Source organism: Amborella trichopoda, chromosome 6 (genome assembly GCF_054954075.1).
Source record: "Amborella trichopoda isolate Santa Cruz 75 chromosome 6, AtrichopodaSantaCruz75HAP2 v2.0, whole genome shotgun sequence".
Lineage (NCBI taxonomy): Eukaryota > Viridiplantae > Streptophyta > Magnoliopsida > Amborellales > Amborellaceae > Amborella > Amborella trichopoda.
In genome coordinates this window covers 15,637,343-15,664,120 of record NC_142341.1, presented here as the reverse complement: position 1 = coordinate 15,664,120, position 26,778 = coordinate 15,637,343, and the positions used below count along the sequence as shown (strand labels likewise).

The 26,778-nt window shown below is 34.4% G+C and overlaps 1 protein-coding gene across 6 annotated transcripts; it reads left to right on the top strand.

Annotated features, from left to right (window-relative positions):
- Positions 1–1,337: 1,337 nt before the first annotated feature.
- Positions 1,338–25,821, top strand: LOC18438257 (chloroplast envelope quinone oxidoreductase homolog). Of its 6 annotated transcripts, none has more exons than XM_088870220.1 (4): positions 1,338–1,524; positions 7,796–7,937; positions 18,219–18,304; positions 19,237–20,164. In XM_088870220.1, exons 1-4 carry the CDS (start codon positions 1,459–1,461, stop codon positions 19,933–19,935), a joined length of 993 nt encoding a protein of 330 aa, XP_088726346.1. In that variant the 5' UTR covers positions 1,338–1,458; the 3' UTR covers positions 19,936–20,164. The 6 variants fall into 6 exon arrangements, with proteins under 6 accessions (XP_088726346.1, XP_020525568.1, XP_020525567.2 ...); XM_020669909.2 differs by having other exon boundaries at positions 18,213–18,304; XM_020669908.2 differs by having other exon boundaries at positions 7,698–7,937.
- Positions 25,822–26,778: the final 957 nt, after the last annotated feature.

Genomic DNA, 26,778 nt, shown 5'->3' with positions numbered 1-26,778 from the left:
TTGTGGCAGAAATCGAAAGAAAGCGTAAAAAATTTAGGACCTAAATTTGATATGATGTAAATATAGACGACAAAGCAATACCACATCTTTTTTTTTGGTCACGACGAAATTTTTTCTGAAAAGTGGCGGTAAACTCCTAGTGAACAATCCTGTACGACCAAGAATCGAATCAATCTCCACAAAAGAAAAACAGATAGGGAAAATATTAAAAAATGGGTTGAAACTCCTTACAATATAAATTACATTTAAGGATTTCTTTTAAATTTTCTATATCACAAGTTATGCTCACAAATTTATTTTTTTTTGAAGAATACCCAAGTTGACCTATTCAATAATGGGGAAGTCCAAATAATTAGGTGTAGTTTGATTATTTTATCCAAAAGGGCCTTCACAAAATAATAATTCGAAATAAAATTATCAACATACCTCTAATTCTGCTAGCTTTCCAACAATGAACAAGAGCAACTTGAATTTTTTTTAATATTTTTTGAAGATATACATAATTGATACATAAATTTTAAAAAAAATTAAATACGATTTGTAATCTTGACCTTTTAAAGGGTTTTAACCTATTTTTTGATATTATTTCAAAAATATAAGCTACATTCTCGCCAGCAAAATCTCCTAAGTTCCATCCATCATTATTTTAGATAAATATTCAACGCTATCGTAATAGGATGTGGTTTTTATAAGGTTGCAATTTTAAACAATCCAATTAAGGTGCACCTCTAATTTTTATCATAACATGTATAATTTTGGCGTAAAAAATTATTAAGATATCTTAAAATCGATTTTCATCTCTAATTATAAAATTTTAAACTCCAAAAATAGTTAAAATCAAGTAGATCTATAAACATATGAAAATCTTGAAAATGGCCGGTCTAGATATTGTGTTGCAAGATGCACTATTTTTTAGACTCGAAATCTTTTTCTTTTTTTTGCTTTTTTTTCATATTTATACATCTCGATGTCGGGTCGATTAATTATAGGGTTTTTCAACATTAAAACAACTTTCTCTAATAGATTTTTGAGGTGTATTCTACATTTTTAAAGTTGCAATCTTATATAAACATTTTCCATCTTAATAAAATTAAAGGTTGTTGTCCTTGTCCCATGTTTATTGAGAAAAAAGTATTTGTGCTTTCTTTTTTTATTATATTTGTTTTGGTTGCAGCGTCTATTGTTTGCCTGAAAACATGCATGATTGCCCATCTCTATCTTTTCCATTAATGAACGGAACAGCTCTCTCTCTCTTCAGGAGGTTGAAAGCTGAAGGCTAATCCTCCAATTCTCTCTCTCCTCTCTCTGATCTTCAGATTCTTTGAACATGTCTTATTGTTGAATGAATCAGCTCTCTCTGTTGCACTGACAGGTGAGTAGCAGCTCAGAAGGCTCTTCATTTACAAATTAAAAGCGTTTTCTTCTGCTACACTGTTCATTACTCTCGTTTCGGTAGCCATGGCCGCCAAGCTTATGAAGGCACTTCGCTACGACCGCTATGGTGGAGGCTCTGAGGGGTTGAAGGTCTCTTTCTCTCTTATGGTTTTCTTTTTCTCTGAATCAATCCCTAAATCTTTTTCTCTTTTTACCTGATTTTTCTACTTTTAATTGGGTTTTTTTTTCTTGAACATTCAATTTTGCGTTTTACGTTATATGGGGATCCTCAGATGTTCTCTGCTTCACTTTTCCATGTTTCAGTCACTTTTTGTTTTTTTTTTTCGATAAATCGTCATTTCCTTCATCTATTGTTTTCTTCATTTGATTGCCCCTTTTTTTTTCTTTTGTTTTTCTTTGTTTTTTTCTTCTTTTTTTTTTAAATATAAAGATAGGCTGCTGTTTGTATAGGGCCTAGTCTCTAAACAATCAAATTAGAGCCTACCTTCAAATAATGTCAAGAAATGTGGTTTGAATATTGGAAATCTTTGTGATAGCCTTAAAATATATTTTTATAAAGTTTAAAGCTTTAAAAATAGTATAGATCCACACGTCTGTGAAAACTTGAAAATTTTGAAAATTGACCGTCTAAAAATATATTACAAAATACACTATTTTCAAAACTTGAAATCCATTTTTTTCTCATATCCATGCATTTGATGTGGAGATAATCGATTTGAAGATATTTGGACATCAAAACAACCTCTTCTAGTGAAATTTTTGAAGTAGGCTCAAATTTGATTGTTTAGAGCCTCGGTTCTTTATAAACTTTTCCCATAAATATATATTTTTTTATGTTCCTTGCACCTTTCTGTTTTAAACCCATCAAATTTTGGACCATTTTTCGATTTGTGTGTGTCATCTTTGCCGAGGACCTGCTAGTCTTCTTTTTAGTGTTTAATATCACTTGTAATGGGTGGGTGTACACTACATGTTAATCCTCATTTGGAAGGGCACAAATTATTGTCTTTCTTAGAAGGCACAATTGTTTAATGAGAGCTGGACCTCATTTATACAATACGTGGTCCAAAGGTATAAAGCATCCATCTTAAAGACGGAGGCAAATAGTTTGAAACTAACGGTTCAAAGGTTTTTTTAAAATAATTATTGTTTTAATTTTAAAAATTATTTATTTTTTCATATTCATGATCTCCATGTTGAATATTATATATTTTCTAAAATCAGGATTGAATTTTATTTCAAAAATAAATTTATTAACGGGATTGCATTTCTATATTTGTGGACTTGGCCGCATGCTAACCGTGTCCTTTTAGAATAGCGTGGTTAGCAAGCTCTTTTCCGCTTCCCCTACTGCATAAAACTTATATACTTCCCCTATCCAATCGTCCATTTTGAATTGATGATTAATATGGTTCCAATCACAATGTCACGTCTCTAAAATATTTTATTTTTAATTTCTTTTCTACAAAATATTTTGATACCAAATTTTGGTCCCGACACCTCTCTTAAACTCACACTTATAAAAATATAAAAATAATATTCTCAATAATATTAAATTACCAAAATACCCCTTAAAACTTTAAGGGGTATTTTTGGCCATTATATGTTATTGAAAAAATATTTTTAATATTTTTTTAGGTGTATCCCATCGATAAGATAGCATGTACCAAATTTAATATTCATACAATTTGTTAAAAAACCTAAAAATAAAATATTTTGAAGCATTAGATCTAGATCAAACAGTCAGTAGCTCACTTGATCTAAATTGAATGGTTGGATGGGGGGAAGAATATATCTTATATAGGGAAAGGTTTCTATACGTCCCCTACAGCATAGAAGATATATGCTCCTCCCATCATGTTGTCCAATTTAGATCAAGTGAGTCACTGGTCGTTTGATCTTAGATCCGACACCCTAGAGGACTTTATTTTTAGTTTTTTTTTTTTTTTTTTTTTTTTTTTTTTTTTTTTTTTTTTTTTTTTTTTTAACAATTGTATGAATATGAAAGTTGATACGTGACATCTTCTCAATGGGTACACCTAAAAAACTACTAAAAAGAATTTTTCAATAAAATATAATGATCAAAATACCCCTAAAATTTTCAAGGGGTATTTTGGTTATTTTATTTTATTGGAAATATTTTTTTTATATTTTTTACAAGTGATAATTTAAGAGAAGACTGGAGTCCAAAATTTGATGTCAAAATATTTTGTATAAAAGCAATTGAAAATAAAATATTGTAGAGACATGACATTGTGATTGTATGCAGCTCAACCGTCCTTTGAAAATAGAAAGTGGGATAGGGGAAATATATAAGTTTTATGCAGATAAAAAATAGCAAAAGAATGACAAAAAAAGATGGCATCTCCCTAAAACTTTTGGGAAGGTTCAACAAACTATCAATATCAGAGTTGATTCAAAAAAAAATTTCCTTTTGAGGGATGAAGTATTTTAATTGGATTGCAGGCCCGCCTAAATCACAGATTAGGCTGGACGGTCCATATTCAAAGAGAACGATGGGCACCAAATTAATCGATTCTTTTCTGACTAAGTAGGGTTTTGATGAACTCTTAATTTTGTGCATGTGGAGGTCTCATCCAAAATTTGGTTAAATATAAGGTAAAGTGTGTCTGCAATTCTTTGTTATTCAAATTGTCTCCTTCACCTTCAATCTCGGTCTCTTCCCGTTCATGTGCCGTCTCCGGACTACACTGTGTCCTATAGGCTGGGGGCCTTGTGGCCTGAGGCTTGTTTGGTTCACCAGAAATGGATAACCTTCGGCAATGCATCTGTTGGGATTAGTATCTCTTGGAATTCACATCTTTTAGAGTATAGGTGTTTGCTGATTTGATAAGATCTATGCAGGAGACCTGAAAGATGCATGTCCACATTTTGGATTGTCTGGAAATGTATTTTCCATAAATTATACAATATATGTTGCCTTAATTGAAATGAGCAAACCGCAAAGCAGAGCTTTGTCGATATTCCCGTTCTAAGCATAAAATATAATTTTTATATGGGAAATTATATGATGAGACCATTTACCTTTAGTGCAAGGTGGTCATAATTAATCTTGATCATTTGATGTAAAATTAGATGGTTGTATTTATTTCATTGACCAAGCTCAAAGTTCAAAAGAAAATTTTTCTCTGTGACACACCTGAGCAACCAAATTTCACATCAGATGGTTGTACGTAATTGTGACCTCCTTGTACCAAAGCTAAATGGTCTCATTATATATAATTCCTTTCTATATCTATATATGAATATTATAATTATTCTATAATTATTACATGTAATTAGTGTTAATTATATATATTTTTATATTAATTAATATATATTATAATATTATAATATAACACCATATGGTGTTATAATAGGGATTATCTATAAAGAAACCATTTCTCTTCTATACATCGAGCGATCATTCTTGTCCCGTAAATTTCAAAATAGGTGGTTTTAAAAGTGTCACTGTTTAGACACAATTCCAAAAAGGAAATTATCAAACTTCATGACTCACCCGAAGCCATCCAATTTGACATATAATGAATGAGAAAGATTGTAACCTCCATGTACAGAAGATAAGTGGTCTCTTTGTAGGTAATTCTATTTATAATAATATATAAATTCATATTATGATAATCTACTATATATTTTTAATATTATATGTATTTTTATTACAGATTAAATATATATTACAATATTATATATCTATTGTAATATACAAACTACTTATATGTAACTATTACGACTATAGTTCTATAGAATATTATTATTACATATAATTAATATGTTAATTACATATGCTATAATATATATTAATTATCATCATAGACTATTCATTATACATATGTATTAAATTATTACAATTGTTATGGCTCTTGGGTTTGAGGTGCATTTTTTGGGCAGACCTTAAGCCACTCTATAAAATATAACTTAACACATGCTTTTGGTGCCATGGCTCTTTTTTGACATGGCTCTTTTTCGATCTCACGGAACGTCAAGTCTACCTATTTTAGTGGAATTGATATTTTCACAAAAAAATAAAGCTTAAAATGTGGAAATAGATCTCCACGATGGATCTCCTTGATATCGATTTCCATGGAATCAAACAGACCATTGTGTGTATGATTATTAGAGAGGTTTGAAAACTCAACTCATGCTTGGAATGGCCCGACCACAAGCCGAGTAACTCATGCGAGTCCTAAGGCTTAAATATAAGTAGCTCAGCAGGTTAACCACCTCGCAGATATGTACAGCTAAACTCAGCCTGTCGAGGTCGAGAAATTCAGCTGAGACGGACTCGATTCGACTCGGTCACACTGGTTAATAGTCAATCACGCGTTTGGAGCTGCTATTTCCAAAATATCTTATACATGAGGTCTAGTGTGTTTCCAAGAATTTACTGCAAGTTATTGGTGATTTCAAAGCCACTAGTCATTTTCGTTTTAGAAAGTTACTACTGCTAACAGGTAAAGAGTACACATGAGCTTTCCCTTTTAATTGTTATGATTTTTACAACAAAAATTGCCCTTCATTTAACCCTACTGTTAACTAGTAAGTAGCTTTGATATGCCTTTATGTGTTACACAGTGCTCAAAATGTTGGAGGCGGCCACCTAGGCAGCCAGGCCCGACCGGCAAGGCAGGTGCCCAGATAACCGGACGGCCTTCTTTTTTTTTTTTTTTTTTTGTTCTATGTGTGTGCATGTGCGGCACACATGTGAGGCGTACCATGAAATGCTTAAATATTATTATTTTTTTATATATTATATACAGAGTAAGAGACGTAGAGCATATGGACCAGATTTTGTGAGAGAGGTTTTGAACAATTGGAGTGCACTCTTCGTTTTCTTCTTCTAGTATGGAGAGAGAGGTTTCGCATTGAACACTTGGCGGTCATCTTTTTCTTTCGTCTTTTTACATATACAGAGAGCATATAGGTCCATGTGGGTTATGTATGTGAGAGAGAAAGAGAGGCCCGACATCAAACACTTGGATTCCTTCTTAATCTATAGAAAGAGTACATGGCCCATGTGTGTGTGAGAGAGAGAAGGACCTTAGATAGGGCTTAAGTTTTTCTTTTGCTTTTTAATCACCCTTTTTCTTTTCTTTTTAAGGGAGTGGCAGGCAGTAGGCAGGTGCTCAGACCAGCCAATGCAGGCACCTTGAGCCTACCTAAACGCCTCTTGCCTAGCCAAATTGTTAGGCATGCCGCCTAGGCGATCAGGCGGCCAATTTTTTCAATCTTGCTGTTATATACAGGCAATTTACTCTTCTTTCCATTGGCTAATTTGTGTTGTTGTCCAGCCTCAGATTCTAGTAATTGACGGAGATCATCTTACCTCATTGTTAAACGCAGTTTTAGAAAGTGTCATAGTATGACTCGGGCCAAGTAATCGGTCGTGGCCATTAATGCTGAGTACTGTAGCAACAAAAAAAGGTTTTGAAAAATAAGAAATATATATATATATATATGTGTAAAGTAAGATTAAACAAAACACTTTAAAAAAGTAATAACAAAATTAGATTTTAAAAAATACTTGTGATTGGGGTTTTTTTTTTAAAATAATTATAAAAAGGTGGAAAAATATAAAATAAATATTTATGGAGAAAATACCTTTGTCAAAAATGATAAAAAAATATATCCAAAATAAATATTTTATTTTTTTAGAATTTCAAATATGTTTTTTAATTTTTTTTTAATATCCCGGAGTTAGACACCCAACTCGGGACAATCGGGCTCAACAAGGGCCCGAACCTGAGTTACACGACTGAGTACAAACTACTCAGCCGATTTTTCGATCACTGCTGCTTCACGAATCACTGGCCAACAACTAGTTGTAAACAAATGAAAAGAAACCAAGATGATAAATCAGAATGGAACCTCAAACAAATACTAGTCTCCTGGCGTTTCAGAGTCCACTAACCTATTCAAGTGGTTCTTTTCATTCATATATTCTTACTACATCAGATATGTTCGCATTTGAAGATCGTTTTTTTTCTGTTTTCTTTTTTTTTTGGGTTAATCAGTGGGGAGATGCCCTTACCTTGGTAGGAATTGAACTGCAGCGTATTCGTTAAGCGCTAACCATTTAAGCCCGAGGTCTTTTTCTATAAGTCAGAAGGGATTTGGTTCCTGTTTTTGGTAGGAATGGAGTTAGAGATCTCATCCCTGGGCTTGGCAATATAACTGTTAAGGCCCAGGCCATTTTCAAAAGACTCAATCTTATTCCATGTAAAGGTTTCAAGTCTAACTTTATTGGTGATTTATGTGCCAAAATATTTATTCCTATGCTACAGGAATCAAAGTGGCTAACTTTTTGAATTGCAACGCTTGTGACTGCCAAAAAGATCATCAAATCCCAAGTTACTGTACTTCGCCCTATCTTTCCTTGCAGCATGTAGAGATTCTAATCCCCAGTCCAAAGAACGATGAGGTCTTACTCAAGTTGGAGGCAGCAAGTCTCAATCCAGCTGATTGCAAAATTCAGGAAGGCATGTTGCGACCATTTTTGCCTGGCAAGTTCCCATTTGTTCCAGGTGAGGGATCAAATCTTTATGCCCTGTGGTATTTCATGGTATTATTTTCGATATTGAATGTATGATTTCTTAGCTTGATTTTTAGGACTGTTACAGCATTTAACAAAAACTAGGGTGGTATTTGCAATTTGGTTTTACTGTTTATCCAAATTTATGTTACATTGGTCACTGCATTCAGCTTCAATGAGATATATATGCTAAAATGATAGAATGGAATCAATGGATAATAGGGATGCGTTTGTGGAAATTCAATTATAGATTTTAAACAGAGTAATAATATCTTGCTCCTCTATATATTTTAAGTGTTGAGGAAGAGAGAGGTTACCAAAGTACCTCAAATGAATCTCAGTAAAACGGCACAGAAAATTCTTGGTAACATGAAAAGAACAGATTTGAGATTCTCTTCCCATAGGACAAAATCATCCAAACTCTTCAATTAGCATCGGCCTTAGAGTGGATCACAAGGACTGATCCTTTTGAATCAATGTGTTGTAAATTATGTATTTTTAACATAAGTATATGTTTTACATGTTTCTAATTTTTTACTTGTAAGAACATCCTGTTCTTTTACCTCAAAAAATCTGACATCTTAAGATCAATCTTTTACAAAATTTAGAAAATAAAAGAAATATTTTCGAAGCTGCCTGATTAGAAATTCGGACTACCATATGTGAGCTCCTCTAATCCAATTCAAATTCTTGAATCCAACCAGAGTGATGTACACGAAATGGGATGCTCCTTTAAGGTCCAACTAAGAAAAACTATCAACCTCTTTCTCTCAGGTTATAGAAAATTAACTGTAAAGAAGCTCATTGTAGGTTACATTATTAGTGAGAAAAGATAGAGGGAGTGCGCACAAGTAAAAATATCACGCTTGGTGCTTTTGACACCTTCCTACAAGCCTACTAAAAAGAAATTACAGGATGACATTTGACCCCTATGAATGGAACTACGATAGAAGTCTGTATCCCCCTTTAGGACCATCTCATGCAAGGTTGTGGCCAAGAGATGTGATGCTATTATGTGGGTTGCTTTTTCACAGTCTTTACCCACCCATTTTTCACCACCTCATAAGGTATATGGGAGGGCTAAGTCTATTTAGACCTGCCTTCCACGTACTAATATGTGCTAGTCATGCATCTTTAGTTTTATGTGTATTGTGTGTTAGTTAAGGCTATTTGGCAGGGATATGTATGTGTCATACCGTTGTGTCTATTTTGTGATTGTTGCATACCAATGAAATTGAAGGGGAAGTTCTATAAAACAACTATAAGACCAGGTATGCTTTATGGGATGGAATGTTGGGCGGAGGAGAAACAATATATCCATATAACGATCCTAGCTGCGATTAGGATATTGAGATGGATGAGTGACAAGATAAGGAACGATAGAACTTGGAATGAATACATTCTAGATAACTTAGGGGTAGCTTCGATATGCAATAAAATGAAAACAAGTAAACTTAGGTGGTTGGGCATGTGCATCATTGCCATAGAACAACACCGGTTAGGAGGTGTGATTTGGTTCAAGTGGAAGGCTCTAAAAAGGCAAAGGGAAAGCCCGTAAGGATAGCGAGTAATAAGAAAACATATGGTGACTTATAGTCTGACTGAAGGTATGGCCCTTGATAGAGCGAAATAGCAGAATAAGATTCATGTAGCCAACGTCATATAGTTGGGATAAGGCTCGGATGATGATGATGATAATCATTGTTTTACCTATTATGTCTGTGTGTAGGGGTTACTTGCACACTCCCATAGACACCTATCTAGGGAGATTTCTCTGACCCCAAATTTTTGTAAATGCACTTCTTTAACCCATCGAACAATCTCAAAAGAAAATAAATTAGAAAATGGTTTTCTTTAAGAGAGAATTTTTGTGAATGTCGACCATCCAATTTAGATCTGGATCTTCAAGAACCCAAAATATTTTTCCCCCCCTAAATTGTTCATTTGGTGATATGCCGAGGACATCAACAAATTTTGGTGTCGAATAAATTCCCCTAAGGCATCAACCGAGTACCATTTTCGCTTTTCTTAAATGGACAGCCAATATTCATAGCATTTTCTCACTTCTCAAACTAACATTGTTAAGGGTTCTTGACCTTGTATAGGACCACTCCGGGCATTTTTAAGAATATTGTTTGAGGACCCATAAAATTGGGGTTGGCTACACGAATCCCGGTCCGTCATTCTACTCTATTAAGGGGCATGCCTTTAGCGAGGCCATAAGTCCTCATATTTTTCCTCACTACTTCTAACCAATATTCTTTTGGGCCTACCCCTTTCCCTTTTTTAGCCTTCCACTTGAACTGACTCACACCTACTAAGAGGTGTTGTATTGGGTCTGCATTGTACATGGTTAGCTCACTTAAGTCTACTTTCTCACATCTTGTCGTCTATTGGTGCCATACCTAAATTTTCCTGAATGTATTCCTTTTGAATTCGATTCCTTCTTGTCTTGACACTCATTCATCTCAACATCCTCATCTCAGCTACACTCATTTTATGGGTATGTTCTTTCTTAACCGCCCAATATTCCGCCCCATGAAGCAAAGCTGGTCTCATAGCTGTCCTTTAGGAGCTGCCCTTCAACTTCATCGGTATGCAGCGATCACAAAAATCTTCGATTGTACATCTCCACTTCACCTACCCCGCTCTAATTCTATGAGCTACATCTTCTTTAGTCTCTCCAGTTTCATGAATTATCGACCCAAGATATCAAAGGAGGTACCTGTGTGAAACACAAATTAAAAAGTAAAGGCTCTGATGTTTTGACTCCCTTAATGATTTTATAAGGGATTTTTCTAGAGTTAACAACCCCTCAAAATGCAAATGTTAATTTTAGAATGAGTTACGATGGGTGTATTTTTTCAAAAGTCATTACATTTTGTTTAAAAATTTAGTTTCAAGAGTCATTACTTTCACAAAAGAACAATGGTATTTTGGAAGCTAGTATCATGGAACTTTATTTGTAGAGTATCATTGACCTTTAGTAAAAATTTCAACTTTACCCTTATAAAAATAACAAAAATACCCCTTGCCTTTTAGTGATATATACACAAATACCCTTCCTTGATAAGAAAGACATCACAAAAAGTAATTTTATTGAAAAAAAGAAACCAGATGGTTAGTAAATCCACCTTTCACAACTCACTTTAACATTAACCTTTGTAATTTGAAGAGTTGTCAATTGTAGATTTTTCTTATTTATATATATATATGCCCCATGAAACCCTATAGGTTACATTTAGAAATGGTGTGAACTGTAAACGTTACTTTAGTTACGTAAAGGGTATTTTTGTTAAAGGAAGGAAATTGTTGTTATTCTTACTAAATGACAAAGGGTGTTTTTTATATTAATAAATTGCCTAGAGTTTTACACCATAATTATCCTTGTCTTTTTGTGAATATATCAGAACTACCCTTTTCAATGACAAAAATTGTGCTAGCTCATTTCGTAGCCATGGAACAAAGAAAATGGCAGCTAAAGTAATTTTGACAGTTCACACACCTTTCTAATGTAACCTATAGTATTTCATGGGATGTGGGAATTTTTCATGGTTTCTCTAAATCTAGTTAAGCTCAAAATATGAAATTTGTAACCACAAAAATGGTATCGAACTAGTAGTATTCACTTAGGAATAACCATAACGCTCTAGAATTAATATTTGTGGACACAACAAAAGTACCCCTTTTGCATTATTAAGATCACTTATTGAATCCTCATTGTATGTGTACAAGCCCATGTAAAGATTTATGCATGAGAGTAGAGGTGCATACTATTAATAGTGTCCTACATGGTTCAAGGGGGGTTGGGGACTGCTCGATAGGGCTCACCACGATACAGGTATTGTTTGTGTGGCCTTTCAAGGCCTTATAGCTAAGAGTCTTTCGCTTAGTAGGAGTAAGAGAGAGAACGAGATTGAATCTGGGTGCTTAGCGCACTGGAGCCCAGATTCAATATACCCCGAGTACATGAGCTAATGTGCGTTTTTTTTTTGAGAGAGTAATCTCTTGGGGAGGTGTGAGGGTCACCACCAAGTCAAGGCTATATTGGTTAAGATGCCTCATGGTTGTGATGGTTGGCCAGGCCTATCAGAACCAAATGAGTACAATAGAACCCGCATAATTTCAAAGTATCGACCCTATACGGAATGGTCATGACTTATGGGACATAAGTCCGTACTATGACACGAGACCACTCCATGGCATATGCACTTATAGTTGTATAGGAAGCCACTCTTCTATAGTATAATCTGACTTAGAAAGCCAGTGCACATGTGCCTTAAGAGAACCCCTGTATTCGAGTAATAGTATGTCCCACAGGGGTGCACATGTAATCCATTGAGAAGCCGATAATGGAAAGCTATGGCTGAGTGACTTTGATGTGGTCAATTATGTGTCTTTGCCATAGACTGTGGAACATAGGTCCATTTAGCTTTAAACAATTGTAGATCATCATTCAGGATGAGCCCAATGGAGTACTCTGATAACTAGTGTTAGACCTAGTGATCTCATTTACCTGTGGTCCATCTATTTTACTTTGTTGTAAAGAGATATAATAATGATGAGAAATCATTTGGATAATTTTTGGGAATTTTTAAAACACAAAATGCCATTTTCAAATTTGTTTGGACTTAATTCCAAATATAGACGTCATATGGGGAGACCACGTGGACCCCAAGTGGCCATAGGGAGTCCACGTGGCAGCCCCACACACCACCTAAGGGCTGACATCAGCATGACATCATTCCCTATGTGTGGGGGCCCTTTTGCAATTGTGTCATTTGTTTATTTTATGTTATGTTTTCTCATTTAGTGTTATATTTTGTTATATTGTAAATGGGCATTTTGTCACATGCTATATTTCTCACATGTGTCCAGCTTTGGCATGTGTGAAGCCAAAAAATTTTGAGAAATATTTTGAATTCGATATTTCAGTGTGTGTGAAGAAACTATGTAGATTTGTCCCATTGATGTGAAGTATGTATAGAGAATAGGTTGTCTGAATCTCAATGGATGTGCGTCATAAGATATTAGGAAAATTACAAACCCCCCCCCCTTCTGACTTTTCTCTCTCATACTTTTCACTTCAACAAATTATCTTTGCCAAAACCCCCTTAACCTAAAAAAAAGTAAAAAAGGGTCCAAAATACCCTTTTGTCTTCATACCCCTTCTCTACGCACCCGAAGCTTTTCTCACGCGCTCCGGCACTACAGAAACACGCTCCGACAGACAAGCTTTTGGAGCCATAGCTCTCGGGCAGTCAGATCAGCCCCTCTGGCAATAAGCCACTTCAATCCGGCAGTTTAGTACGTTGCTCCGACGATACATTCTGCGCTCCGGCAATACTCTTTTGGAGCACATCGCTCTGACGAGGTGGCAGTGTGCTCCGGCATTGTTTGATCTCGCTTCGGTAGTGACTATTGCGATCCAGCAGTCATTTCAAAGCGGTCCGGCGTTGTTTTTCTTTTCTCCGGCAATAGGCAACTTGGGACCGCCAATTGAATTTTTATTGTACGGTAAGGCCATTTATGTCCAAAACATTACAACTTTTTACTTAGGGGGGGTTTTTGTGAGGAAAGCTTGTTGAGGGGAAAAAAGTGTGAGGAAAAGTTTGGGTGGGGGTAAGTTGAGTGAATAGTATATCCTGGGGGGGTTTTTGTAATTTTCCCTAAGATATTTATTCACACATGTGGGTTTTACTTTTTACTAAAATGGACATGTCTTTGTCCATAAAGTGATCTAATGATTTATTAAAACCATGGGCATTTGAGGAATCTCTACAATGGACTTAAGTGGTATTTTTCTATGGGACTAAGGACCAAAGTGTAAAAAGGCTGAACCTAGGGTTTTGAGGGGTGATAATTGTGTCAAATTCCTTATATTTTGGTGGTTGGATGGGGATGAGTGGCTAGGATTATGGCCTCTTATGTGTCATAGATAAGGAGCACCAAGGGCTAATATCACTTTACATCTAATCACTTAATATAAATATCACTTAAAGGTTCAACTGGCCCTAACTTAAGAAGATCAATTTCAAACGTAGAGACAAAGACAGAGTCCAACTTGAGTTCCGTGAACAAGCCATGGAGATCCATAAATTTGAGTTCGATTTTTCCCATGGTGAGCTTGTTTCCTCTTGAAGATCATGTTAGATCACCCCCCCATCAAGGTATTCACTTCTATTGAGTTCGATTTCCATTATATCATCTTTTGTTCATCAAACGTTTGCTGTAAATTACATTTTACAGAAGATTTTGGATCTTTTAAACCGTAGTTTCATTGATATATGTCCTAAAACTCAATAGTATAGTCCATACCTTGATCATTTGTTGAGAAGATTGAGTATCCTTCAACTATAGCTTGTTTTCTATAGCCTTTTTCTTTCTGAATTTTTTGAGAATTTTAGTTTGAGTATGCATCATATCAGTGAGTATATTTTACATATTTGAGAAACAAGAATGGGGTTCCTGATCATCATTTTATGTTGTTCCCATGGTCCACTATGTGTAGTGTAGATTGAATTTCCTTCATCTACATCTTGATTTCTATGGATTTTCTCTCCCTGATTTATTTGAGCATCCTAGTGAGTTTTATATATCAGATTAGTGAGTTCTTTATCATATTTGAGAATATAAAATGAGGATACGTGATTACCATTGTTCTTGAAAAAAGTTTTGTTCTCTCGTGCTCCATAGTGTGTAGTATGCTCATTGTTTGAGCCCTTTGAATTGGATATCTCTCAACTCACTTTAGAAATTGATTCCCATCATATATCTCTCAAATTGACCCCTATTAAAGTGGTACAAAAGTGAATATAAGCTTCCCAAAGTGAAGTGATCTCTTTGATTATTGAAACCATCTATGGGACAAAATTAAGTCCTTAGAAAGTCCGATTTGTGACCCAGGCACAAAGGGTTTGATCTATGGCTTCTTAAATGATTGCCTATATGTTTATTTGTTATAATTTACAGTTATTTGATGATTTGTCCTATGAAGGAGCTGAGCATGTCTTGTGGGGAATATATTTGTTCTTATGTCAATCTAATCAATGATTTTATGCCATGTTGAATTATTGGCCACATACCATGCAAGTTGAATTTATATTTGACTCCTCATGATCAAGTCTACTGTGCATATGAAATCTTGTGGTTTCGATGAGGATGAAGATTAGACATGAAGTGATGAAGTAATTCCTAAGTGCTACGAAAAATTTGAGTATGTATGTTGTGTAGTGTTGTAAACACAAGTATTTGAGTATTTGAGCATTGCATCGTATATGGTTGTATTTCGAGTTTGGGACATGAAAAGGAACCAATTAGAATTGCAATTTGTAAAAAACAAATTGTACAAGACAAGCTTAGTGGCTAGAATTTGTGTATTATTGTTTTCTTTTATGAAAAATTTATGTATTAAAGAATCATGATTTCACTATAATGAAAAAATTTTAAATTGAATCACTAGAACCTCAGTCTTATACCACCAACAACAGGTCACCACTCCGTATTTTCCCATAAGCTAAGGGGTCACTTTATAAGTGGATGATGACCAACCCCAGTGAGAAAGTAACTTATGCTATGGATTTGGTTTTCTGTAGCTAGGAATGAAGTGAAGATAAGTTGTTAGGGAGTGCAGAGTTTGTCAACTATCAAACAAATGACTCAACCTCATGTCCACCTTCACCATGCTAAACCATTTTCTGAACTACTCAAATTTTCTTTCATCCAACCTCTTGGTGAACACATTTTCCACCTGCCCACCACTAGGGTTGGAAATAAGATCCACCTCAGCTTCCAACACCTTTATTAACAATTTGATGGCATTCTCCAGGATCTTATCATGTATATCCACAGTGTGACCAGGTTAGATTCATACATGATATATAGTTCATAGACTATATTATGACATGAAGCTTTCATGACTTTTCAGCTATTCACCAAATCTGTGAACTGAATCAACCAATTGTAACAGAAAAAGCTGGAGTTGCAACCCTATACCTTTAGCAGATTATAAAGCTGGCACTTTGCTTATTGCTGCCCCTGCAGCCCAATCAAATGCAATGACATGATGCGAACACCCTATTAGCGGATGTTGGCATAGTCCCCATTTACTGCCCTCACATCCTGAAATCTATTGTCCTGCCTTTAATATGTCAAGCTCCACATTCTCACATCAAATCTTATGAAACTTCCATTGTTGTGTGAAATTTGTGACTTCTATGCAAACTGAACATCTATGCTAACTGCACAAGAAATGAAAGGCTGCTTAACCAGCAGGTGGTTAAGATGGGGCACCTTTTTCTCGTTGTTTGCAAGCCAATGACATTTGATGTCATTGTAGTAGAATGACTCGGAGAGTATTTAAGTACTCACAATAATTGAAATTCCATCAAAGAAAATCCTTGATAAGACATCTTTTTAATTTTATAAATGGATTCCCATGAGCTTATATGCTGATATTCTTTCAGTTTTATTATTGCCCATGTGCCCATATCCTATCTTTGAACAAACTGACATCTCGTGTGATTCAGGGTTTTAGCCAGCGACCTGTGTCTATTGCGACATAAATATTTGCATGGATTCTATTTATGTGATGATACTTCTACGGAACTCACTTTCTTTGTTGTTTCTGCAGCTTCTTCACTAATGTCCAAATACTGAAATGTGGCGTGTGCATCATAAAATTAGTCATATTCCTAGATGTATGATCATTTTATCTTGATTGACATGAATATTTGTATACAGCTTAACTTCTCTATTTCACTAAAACATAAGTTAAGGATACATCAAATAAACGTCACTCACCCCAACCACTCCCTCCCTTCCTCTCAACTGACATGCACTCACAGACACACTTACTGAAAATTCTGACATTAAGTTTATTGGTTTTTATGTAAACAGTGTTTATGTTTCTGCCTCTCTGTCCAGTTATGTTAGTGTCCATGTAGTGCAAAGCACAGGCCATGGATTATGTATATGATGTGGTGCTGCAATTTTGATTTTCATATAAAAATAAGTAGCATGTATCTATTTGATCTGTCTTGGGTATTTTAGTTGTAGGGATTGTATGCTGTGAGATCATTTATGTTTGGTACAAGCAATTCATAATCACTTTTGGCCATTGGATGTGAAATCCAATAGATGAAAATATGTCACAACATTCGATAAATTTTATTTTGGACTTTATATGCATAAACAATGACACATTTTCTTTCTTTCTTTTTTTGGGTATTAATTCCAGCTTCAATTTGTTATCAAATGTCCTGAAATTTGGTTCTATTTTGTAGATAATTAAAACCTACATAGTATTCTACTGCTAATTTGTTCATTTAAACTAGGATTCCCCATCGATTTGCCTTCCAAATCCAAGAAATCGAAAAGTTCCTGAACTTTTTAACAGTCAACGAAAATCAAAGAAAACAATGGGGATTTTGGTTGATTTGGATCAAATTTCGGTGGTTTTCTGTTCTACAGAGATTTAGATTTGATATAAATCAACTAAATTTCATTTTCATACCGTATTTTGTTTTCTACAAATTGTTTTTTGCATGAAGGTAGCACAGATTAGGTTTCCACCATTTCAAACTGCTCTCTCTCAAATTTGTGTCAAATTTCTTCAAACTTGAATGAAAATGATCGTATTGAATATGATTTCCATATTACAAATCCAATACAATGTATAGAAGTCGAAAATAGCATGGATTATGGGCCAAATTATGGACTGCTTTTTGGATTGTTGAGAACTCAATTTTAAAACAAATTAATGATTTTCAGAAGAAATTAGGGCTTTTGATGCATTTAGGTTATTGATTCGTGTAGTGTGTGACTCGATGTTTTCATTTTTTATTTGCTCTGACATATTTTCAGCCACCCGATTTCAAATATAATGATCAATGATGATTGTGACCTTTTACAAAAGTAAATGGTCTTGTTGTATACGTTTCATTAGTTGTATGTTCCACAATAACATAAATTATTATCTTTGTCATCCTCACGTGTATATCCTCTACACTGATTGCACATTCCAGCATCCAAGTAGAATTACTTGGCTCTTTCTAGTGCTTTAGATTAAAACCAATATTTCTGTCGGCATGCAGTTGAATGTACTCCATGCCTTTCAGTCTGATATAATGTTTTTCTCTTCTTTTCATTTTCTCATGATTATTACAGCTTCTTAGATGTATTTCCTTCGTCTAAACTATTTCCAGAATTTGATGTATTTAAATCTGAAAGAGTATTAGTATTAAATGTTTGAAGCAATTATCCACAGTTACAGATGTTGCTGGTGAGGTTGTTGAAGTTGGTTCCAGAATCCAGAATTTCAAAGTAGGCGACAAAGTAGTGAGCATGCTACACTTCATGGTGAGTGAACATGACCTCCACAGCATGGCCATGCTTTAAATACATAGTAAAATCCATTATGAAGCAATTACTGAGGAAAACATCACCATTGACATCCTGTAGTGTGATTTGTAATATGCATCCGTAGCATCCACCATCAGTTCTCAAAATTGACCATGAAGATGAAGCATAGTTCCAAAGTTGGATACTCACACAAAACTATAGTTCTTTTCTACTTCCAACTGGGGAACATATGCTGGATACCTTGTATGCATATACTATGCGCTATTCAAGATGTATGTGTTGTACTTTCCCTTGCTACAAACATATTAAATTGCTGGCTTTGCTTATTATTCTATTATTCTGAATATATTTGGTTATCTTATGGAAAATCTGTTTAAAGTATAGCATTGGGATTGACACTTTAAGCATAGTATACCATTTTCGGGTAATGTTTTGTTGAAAAATACAGCATCTATTGTGCATTTCCTATGTTTGTGGATATATTACGATAATCCAATGGACTATGGAAAACCTGCAGTTAATTGGAACATCTATGTCAATTAAACAAAGAAAGTACGCTAGTCGTAAGTCATCAACATCTAATCAATGGGTGAACGGTGTTGAAGAGAGTGGGACCCCCCACTCAGGTCATATCATGCACTGGTGGGTCCCACTCACTGCCCGTTGCCTTCATCCTTTGATTGGACATTGATGACATTTATGACCAAAAAGTTTCTATGGTCATGCAGATCAAAGCACTATCTCATTCAATAAGTGGATTTAAGGATGAATATCATTTCCATGATTCACCAGATGGGGATGACTTAATTGCCCGTTGTTTTTCCATAATCCCATTGGATAATAGTATAGATAAAATTGGATTATAGTTACTCTCTCATCCCATTGTTTATCAAATCTGATTCCCAAGTTGTGGGATTACTGTGAGGCAGAATGGAGGTGGGCTTGCTGAATATGCAGTGGTGAGTAAGACCTTGATGGTGGAGAGGCCACCAGAGGTGTCAGCCTCAGAGGGCGCCGCCCTACCCATGGCTGGCCTCACAGCACTACAAGCACTTACTAAGGCTGCTGGTCTTAAGCTTGAAAAGAGTAGCACTGATAAAGAGATAAATGTGTTGGTAACTGCTGCCTCAGGTGGGGTCGGGCACTTCGCTGTTCAATTAGCAAAGCTCGGCAACATTCATGTAACCGCCACATGTGGTGCCCGCAACATAGAGCTGGTTAAAAGCTTGGGGGCTGATGAGGTGATTGATTACAAAACCCCTGAAGGTGCTGCCCTGAAGAGCCCATCAGGCCGAAAATATGATGTTGTTATTCATTGTGCTACTAATATCCCATGGTCTATTTTTGAGCCAAACTTGAGTGAGAATGGGAAGGTGATCGATATGACACCCCGTTTGAGGGCTTTCTTGACTTCTTTTACAAAGAAACTGACGTTTTCCAAGAAGAAGCTGGTGCCTTTGTTTTTGGCGCCTAAGGGTGAGAATTTGGATTATATGTTGGGCTTGGTGAGAGATGGGAAGATAAAGGCTGTGATCGACTCTAAGTTTCCGCTGGCCAAGGCAGAGGAGGCATGGGCGAAGATCATGGATGGGCATGCTACTGGGAAGATCATTGTGACTTCGGAGTAGAGAGAGAATATTGAGTAGTGCGATGTGCGATGGTTTATCTGTGTATTGAGGGTGTATTTTGTTTTTGCTTATCCTGCATTGCAGTTGCTCGAGTGTATATTTTGAGAGACCTGATTACCTAAGTGTCATGAAGCCCCTTTGGCATGAACTGATGTATTAGTTTAGTGTACATGCATCTTGTGGATATTAATTCTTAAATTTATAACACAATACATGGCCATTGTAGATGTATCGTATGGGCATCAATGATTATGGACTCTATACTAGATATAATCAAGGACCCCAATTAATTGGGAAAAGGATGATGATGCTGGATATAATCGAGGACTGTGCTTGAGAAACTTTTTATGTGCATTAACAGTCTTGCTACCATTTAAGTTCGTTAGCCAAGGGGGGTTAATATTTGCCTGAAATCTTTGATTTCATCATCATAATTCAAGCTTTGATTTAATAGATGATTTTTTATTTTTTAATTTTTTTGAAAAAATGAAGATTTTGCGTTCTTAATGACTTAAGTTGTATGAAATGGAAGGGGCATGTTTTCACTATTACAGGTGAATTAGTTTGTGAAGCATAAAGGAAAGTTGTTTCATGCGGGCTGGATCGCATGACTACATATGTGGTCCAAAAAGTATAAAGCATTCATCTTTGGAAAAGGTTTCCATACTTCCCCTACAGCATAGAAGATCTATGCTACCCTTACCATCCAACCGTCCAATTTTGATCAAGAGAGCCACTCACTGTTTGATCTTAGATCCGACGTCTCAAAGTATTTTATTTTTAGTTTTTTTTATACAAATTATATGAATATGAAATTTGGTACGTGCCATTTTCTCATTGAGGCGCACTTATAAAAAATACTAAAAATAATTTTTCGATAAAATATAATGACCAAAATACCCCTTGAAATTTTTAGGGGTATTTTGGTCATCTTATTTTATTAGAAATATCTTTTTTATATTTTTTGCCAGTGAGAGTTTAATAGAGAATTGGACGTCCAAAATTTGGTATCAAAATAGTTTATAGAAAAAATTAAAAATAAAATGGTGTAGAGACGTGACATTGTGATTGGAGCAATCTTAGCTCTCCATTCAGAATGGACGGTTGGATAAGGGGAAGTATATAAGTTTTATGTTGTAGGGAAAGCATAGAAAGCCCTTCATCTTTATGATGGATGCAAGTACTCGTTTCATCCAAAAAAAATGGAAACTAACAGTCCAAATGTTTTCTTATTAGAATTATTATTTCTAATTTTTAAAATTTATTTATTTATCCATATTCATGATATTCATGTTAGAGATTACTTGTCCTTAAAAATTAAATCCAAAAATCCTCTCAAAAATAGATTTATTAAGAGGCCTGCATTTCTACATATACGGGCTTGGCCGCATAGAAATCGGGTCCCAGAGTAAATCCTCTTATTTCTCTTTTGTATTGCTTTCAGTACAGTTGTTGACAAACGCTTCAGTAATAATGGGTTTGGGTCGTAGTATTAGCTTGTTGAGTTGTTGGCGCACACAATCTTTTTTATTTTTCTCCAAATGTGGTGGATGTTAAGAAAGTTTGCGAAATAAAAAGGGGTGGATTATATCCAATGAGATCAATTATCTTTAGTAGAACTTGTGTTGAACTTTCTAATGGAGGAGAGATAACCCTAAAAAATTCCGGGTATTGAAGGTAATATCGTTGGACTTTAAATCGCAAAGAACATGGCTTTCCAGAACTATTGAAAACTCTTTAGTTTTTCTCTGTGTGCTTCTTCATAACCATGAAATCTTAAGTTATAAACGGATGGGAGGAGGCTGTCTTAAGTTATAAAGGGATGAGAGTAGGCCGTTCTCCAATGTTCGGCTTTTCTTCCTGGAATATTTTTAGAACATTATCATCTTTACCTAGGAGATTGGTAGTTAACTACTATCCATTGAAAAAAAATATTTTCTCTTTAAAAATCTTTTTAGTGATAAACACTAAAAATACATAATATTTTAGGATAAATATTAATTACATTAAGAGAGAAAAATATAGCACATGTGAGACCCCATGGCCACCCACACATATCAACATCTCTCACTTGGTCATAAGAGCCAGATACATTGAAATATCATAAAGTTTATATCACTTAGTGGGTTTAATATTTATGAGCATATCCTTGTCATGAGGTTTTTCATTCTAGTGTGGTTATGTATCTCATGACACAAAAAATATCCAAAATCATATCATGGGGTTTTTCATGTTTATGCAGCTTTTCCTCTCATAACCATGACAAAAAAAAAAAATCTCATTTGGGAGTTCTTGACTTAGATGTTCTTAAATCTCATCAAAGCTACATGCTTTGATAATATTTATGCACTTAATCCATTTGTTAAAAGGTCTGCAATCATATCTAATTATGGCAAATAACTTACAGTTATTTCATTCTTTCTAATAATATTATAAATATAATGATAATCAATTTCAATGTACTTACCCTTGAAACTATAGGAATGATAACCTGATTATCACACAAAAAATTTAACAGGTCCGTCGGCTATATCCAGGTTCAAATCATTTATGAAGCATTTAATCCAGGAAACATAAGTTATAGCCATGTTACAATTAATATACTCGGCTTCCATAGTATACTGAGCTACACAACCTTGTTTCTTGCTAAACCAAAAACACATCCACCTCCGAAGAGGAATACAAGTCTTTGGGTTGATTTTCTATCATCTGGGTCTCTTGCAACGTTTGCATCAGAGTACTCAATAACCTCTAACACAATTTGTAGTTTTTAGTTTCTAAAGATACATTAGTATCCTTTTATAGTTTGCCAATGAGTCATTCCATGATTACTCTGAGATCTACTCACACGACCATATACATAACACAATTCAGGTCTTGTATATAACATGACATAATTTATACATCCTACAACTTGAGCATATTGAATTCTTCATTTCAGCTTTGTCACTATCATTTAATGGATACATTTTCTTTGACAATTTCAAGCTTTACAAATGGGTGTATCTATGGACATACAATTTTTCATCTTAGATTTCTTTAAAATACTTTTTAAATAATTTTTTTGAGATAAACATAGAAGTCTCGAACTTTTATCTCTTGTAATCTTTATGCCTAGTACATAAGAGGCGTCTCCCATATCTTTCATCTCAAATTGGGAACTTAGACATGATTTGGTATGGTTAAGCATACCAATATCATTACCAGCTAGCAATATATCATCTACATATATGATAAGATAACAAAATTGTTCCCATTATTCCAAACATATACACAATAGTTTAATATATTGGCTACGTAACTAATTTCAGTGATTGCATTATGAAAAGTAAAATAACACTGCCTAAGAGATTGTTTTAGACCATGTAAAGATTTCTTTAATTTGTATATTTTGTCTTCCTTCTAGTTGTTTCATGTATATATCTTCTTTTAATTCTTCATTCAAGAAAGTTGTTTTATTATAGATCATAATATGCAACTAATGCTAGGATGACCTTAATAGATAAAATTTTTGCTACAGGAGAATAAGTCTATATATAATCTATACCCTCCCTTTGGATAAATCTTTTAGCTACCAACCTAGCTTTATATTTACAATTGGATCCATTGCATTAAGTTTTTTCTTTATGACCCATTTACAATCAATAGCTTTTCTATTTTTAAGGATGTCAACCAACTCACAAACTTGATTCCTCTTAATAGAATCAAGCTCATTATCTATGGCTTCAGTCCACTCAACTAATTCATGTGAGCTAGTAGCTTCACTGTAGCTTTGAGGTTCATTTATTGAATCATCACTCATTGGAGAATAATCATCTTCATTCATAAACACATAAAATTTTCTAAAGTTTGTAGGTGGGGCTCTAGTTCTTTTAGGTCTATTTGGTATACTAGGTTCAATTGAATTATTCTCACCAATTATAGAGAGAGACTGAGAAATAGGGTCTTCGAGACCCTTATCTTTATCAATTTTGTGTAAGTCAATATGCTTATTTAAAGTATGTTCTTTATCTATATTTTTTAAAAAATGAGCGTCATGGCTCTCTGTTAAGGATCTAATATCATAGTTATAGAATCTATAGCCCTTAGAATTTTCTGAATAACCTATAAATGACATTTTATAGTTTTATTTTGTAATTTTTCTCTATTTTGTGGTGGTATAAGTACATTTGCCCAAGCACCCCAAACTTTCAAGATAATAAAGTCAGGTTTTGTATCTGTCCATAATTTATATAGGCTTAAGTCTATAGATATAGTTGAAACATAATTAATAATGTACATTGCAGTAGTTAGAGCCTCACCCTAAAGATAAGGTGATAAATCTAAATTGTTCATCATTGACCTAACCATGTCCATTAAAATTCTATTTATTTTTTCAACTACATCATTTTGTTGTGATGTATATGGCTTGGTGGTTTAGTAAATTATATCATGCTTCTTATCAAATTCGATAAATAAGTCGGAGCAATATTCACCTCCTCTATCAGTTCTAACAATTAGTCTCCCTAGTTGGTTTTCTACCTCAACTCTATATTCTTTAAATGTTTCTAATGCATCCGATTTTCTACTAGTTAAGTATAGCTATCCATAATCATAATAATCATCTACAAATGTTATGAAATACATCATCATTCTATGCGTTTTTATATTTAATGGGCCACATATATCAGATTGAGCGATACTAAGTAATTCAGTAAACTTTTTCCTTTAGAAAAATGTTTCTTAGTTAATTTACCGAAAATACATGGCTCGCATGTTTTAAACACAATTTCTCCTGAATTGGGGAGCATACCTCTTTTAACCATTTGATTGATTTTATCTTTATTTATATAACCTAATCTTAGGTGTCTAAATATGAATCATCCACACATACATACCCATCAAAAGAGATATCAATATAACCAGAGTAAGATGAACTTTCATTGATGTTCAATTGGTACAAATTGTCAACTTTACTATCGTACACCAACGCTCAATAATGTTTATCAATGGTAACCCAACCAGATCTGAACTTTATTTCATAACCCTTGTCGTCTAGCCTGAGAACAAGAATCAAATTGTGCTATTTATTGGGCGCATACAAAGTATCAATTAGTAGGAGATTTGTTCCTCCAAGTAGACACAGCTTAAAAGTATCGACACCAAGTGTTTCACAATATGTATCATTTCTCATATAAATCCACTGGTTATCTGTTGCGATCTCTTTCAATTTTGTGAATCCATCATTGGTCATCAAGACATATAGAGTGGAGGCTGAGTCGACCTATCGATTCTTCAGATCATGATCGGCAACTAATGATTCTAGGACTATGCATATCAAGTCATTTATTTTATTTTGATTATTATTATTATTTCTAGCATTGTTGTTATTCTGGTTCCTATTTTTATTTTTTAGTTTAGGACAATTAAACTTGATGTGTCTAGTTTCCTTACAATAAAAACATGTCCTTTTAGCCATATTCTTCTGAGTTTTAAAATTATTCCCTTTTCCCTTAAACTTATTGTTGTTATTGTTCTCATTATTATAGCGCTTTTTGGGAAATTGAGAAGATGAACTTTGAGCATAATAGAGCTCATTTGACTTCTTCCTTATTCATCTCTCAGATTCAATACTGAGGTGCATGAGAAGATTCAACATAGTTATCGCTTGTCCAAAGTGGTTCAATACAATTACAACAGGCTCTCAAGATGGAGGGAGATTGTTAAGGACAATGGACACTTGCATGCGATCAGAGATTGGATTCCTGACCTCAACAAGATCCTTTGCAAGCACTGTCATTTTGTTGACATGCTCGGTCATTTGTGTCTAATTCCTTCATTCTACATGAATTATATTTTCCTAATAATAATTGCACATGGGTCTTAGAAGTGGTCTCATACTTTTCAGATAGTGCATCCATCATACTTCGAGCTGTAGTGTGATCCTCAAAAACTCTAATTAAGCCATCCTCCATAAAAAAACGTAATGGTCCGAGCTCCTTTACCATCTTCTAACCATTTGTCAAGTCACCTTCTAGCTTGACTATTGGCATTAGGCTTTAAAATTGGTGGTTATATATGTAGAACATAGCCCACCCTCTCTTAGAAGAGAATTTATCCTTTTTTTTTTTTCCACATAGGATAATTAGTCCCATTGAGTTTTTCGAGTTTTGATAGTTCTGCCCTGACTAGCCTAGATGTCATTTGAAGTTTCAAATTTTGCATAAAATTAAGAGTTATAAAGATGTAGGCAAACTGACGTAAAATTTTAATTATGTTTGAGAATGGGTTGTCTGCTAGTCAAATCAGTACGTTATCGACTCTTTATGGGTAGTAACTTCAAAAAAGAATTCTCTCGAACAATTTATGTTTGTACTGTTGTGATGCAAGAAAACTAAAAGAGTAAGGCAATAAACTACTTCACGCAATTCTTGCACAAGATTAATTTTCATAAATATATAAATATGTTTTAGCTTTAGAAAGAGAGTCTACAATGATATTTGATATTTTCAACAAAAAGATGGCATAATATAATAACAAAAAATGAATTCACAAAATCAAGATCATGAAATTTTTTCCCTTAAAGAGACCAAAGCATAGGATAATTATGCAAGGGAATGACAATTATTATGCAAATAGAATATATAGAAATATCCCTAAATTACATTCCAAGTATATAAAATATAAAAAATAAAAAATATGTAGCACCCAAGGATTTAAAAATTGGCGAGTCGACCCAGAATAGCTCGGGTCGACATGGAAATCGAACACCACGTGTCGATTTCTATCCAATACCGGAAATCAAGCATGTCTAGAGAGAAATTCCTATCCAATACCAGAAATCGAGCGTGTCTAAAGAGAAAT

Coding starts and splice junctions, on each gene's coding strand:
- LOC18438257 (XM_020669909.2), top strand. CDS start 1,459: ATGGCCGCCAAGCTTATGAAGGCACTTCGCTACGACCGCTATGGTGGA. Junction 1,525..7,795: donor GAGGCTCTGAGGGGTTGAAG/GTCTCTTTCTCT, acceptor CTTTCCTTGCAG/CATGTAGAGATTCTAATCCC. Junction 7,938..18,212: donor CAAGTTCCCATTTGTTCCAG/GTGAGGGATCAA, acceptor AATTATCCACAG/TTACAGATGTTGCTGGTGAG.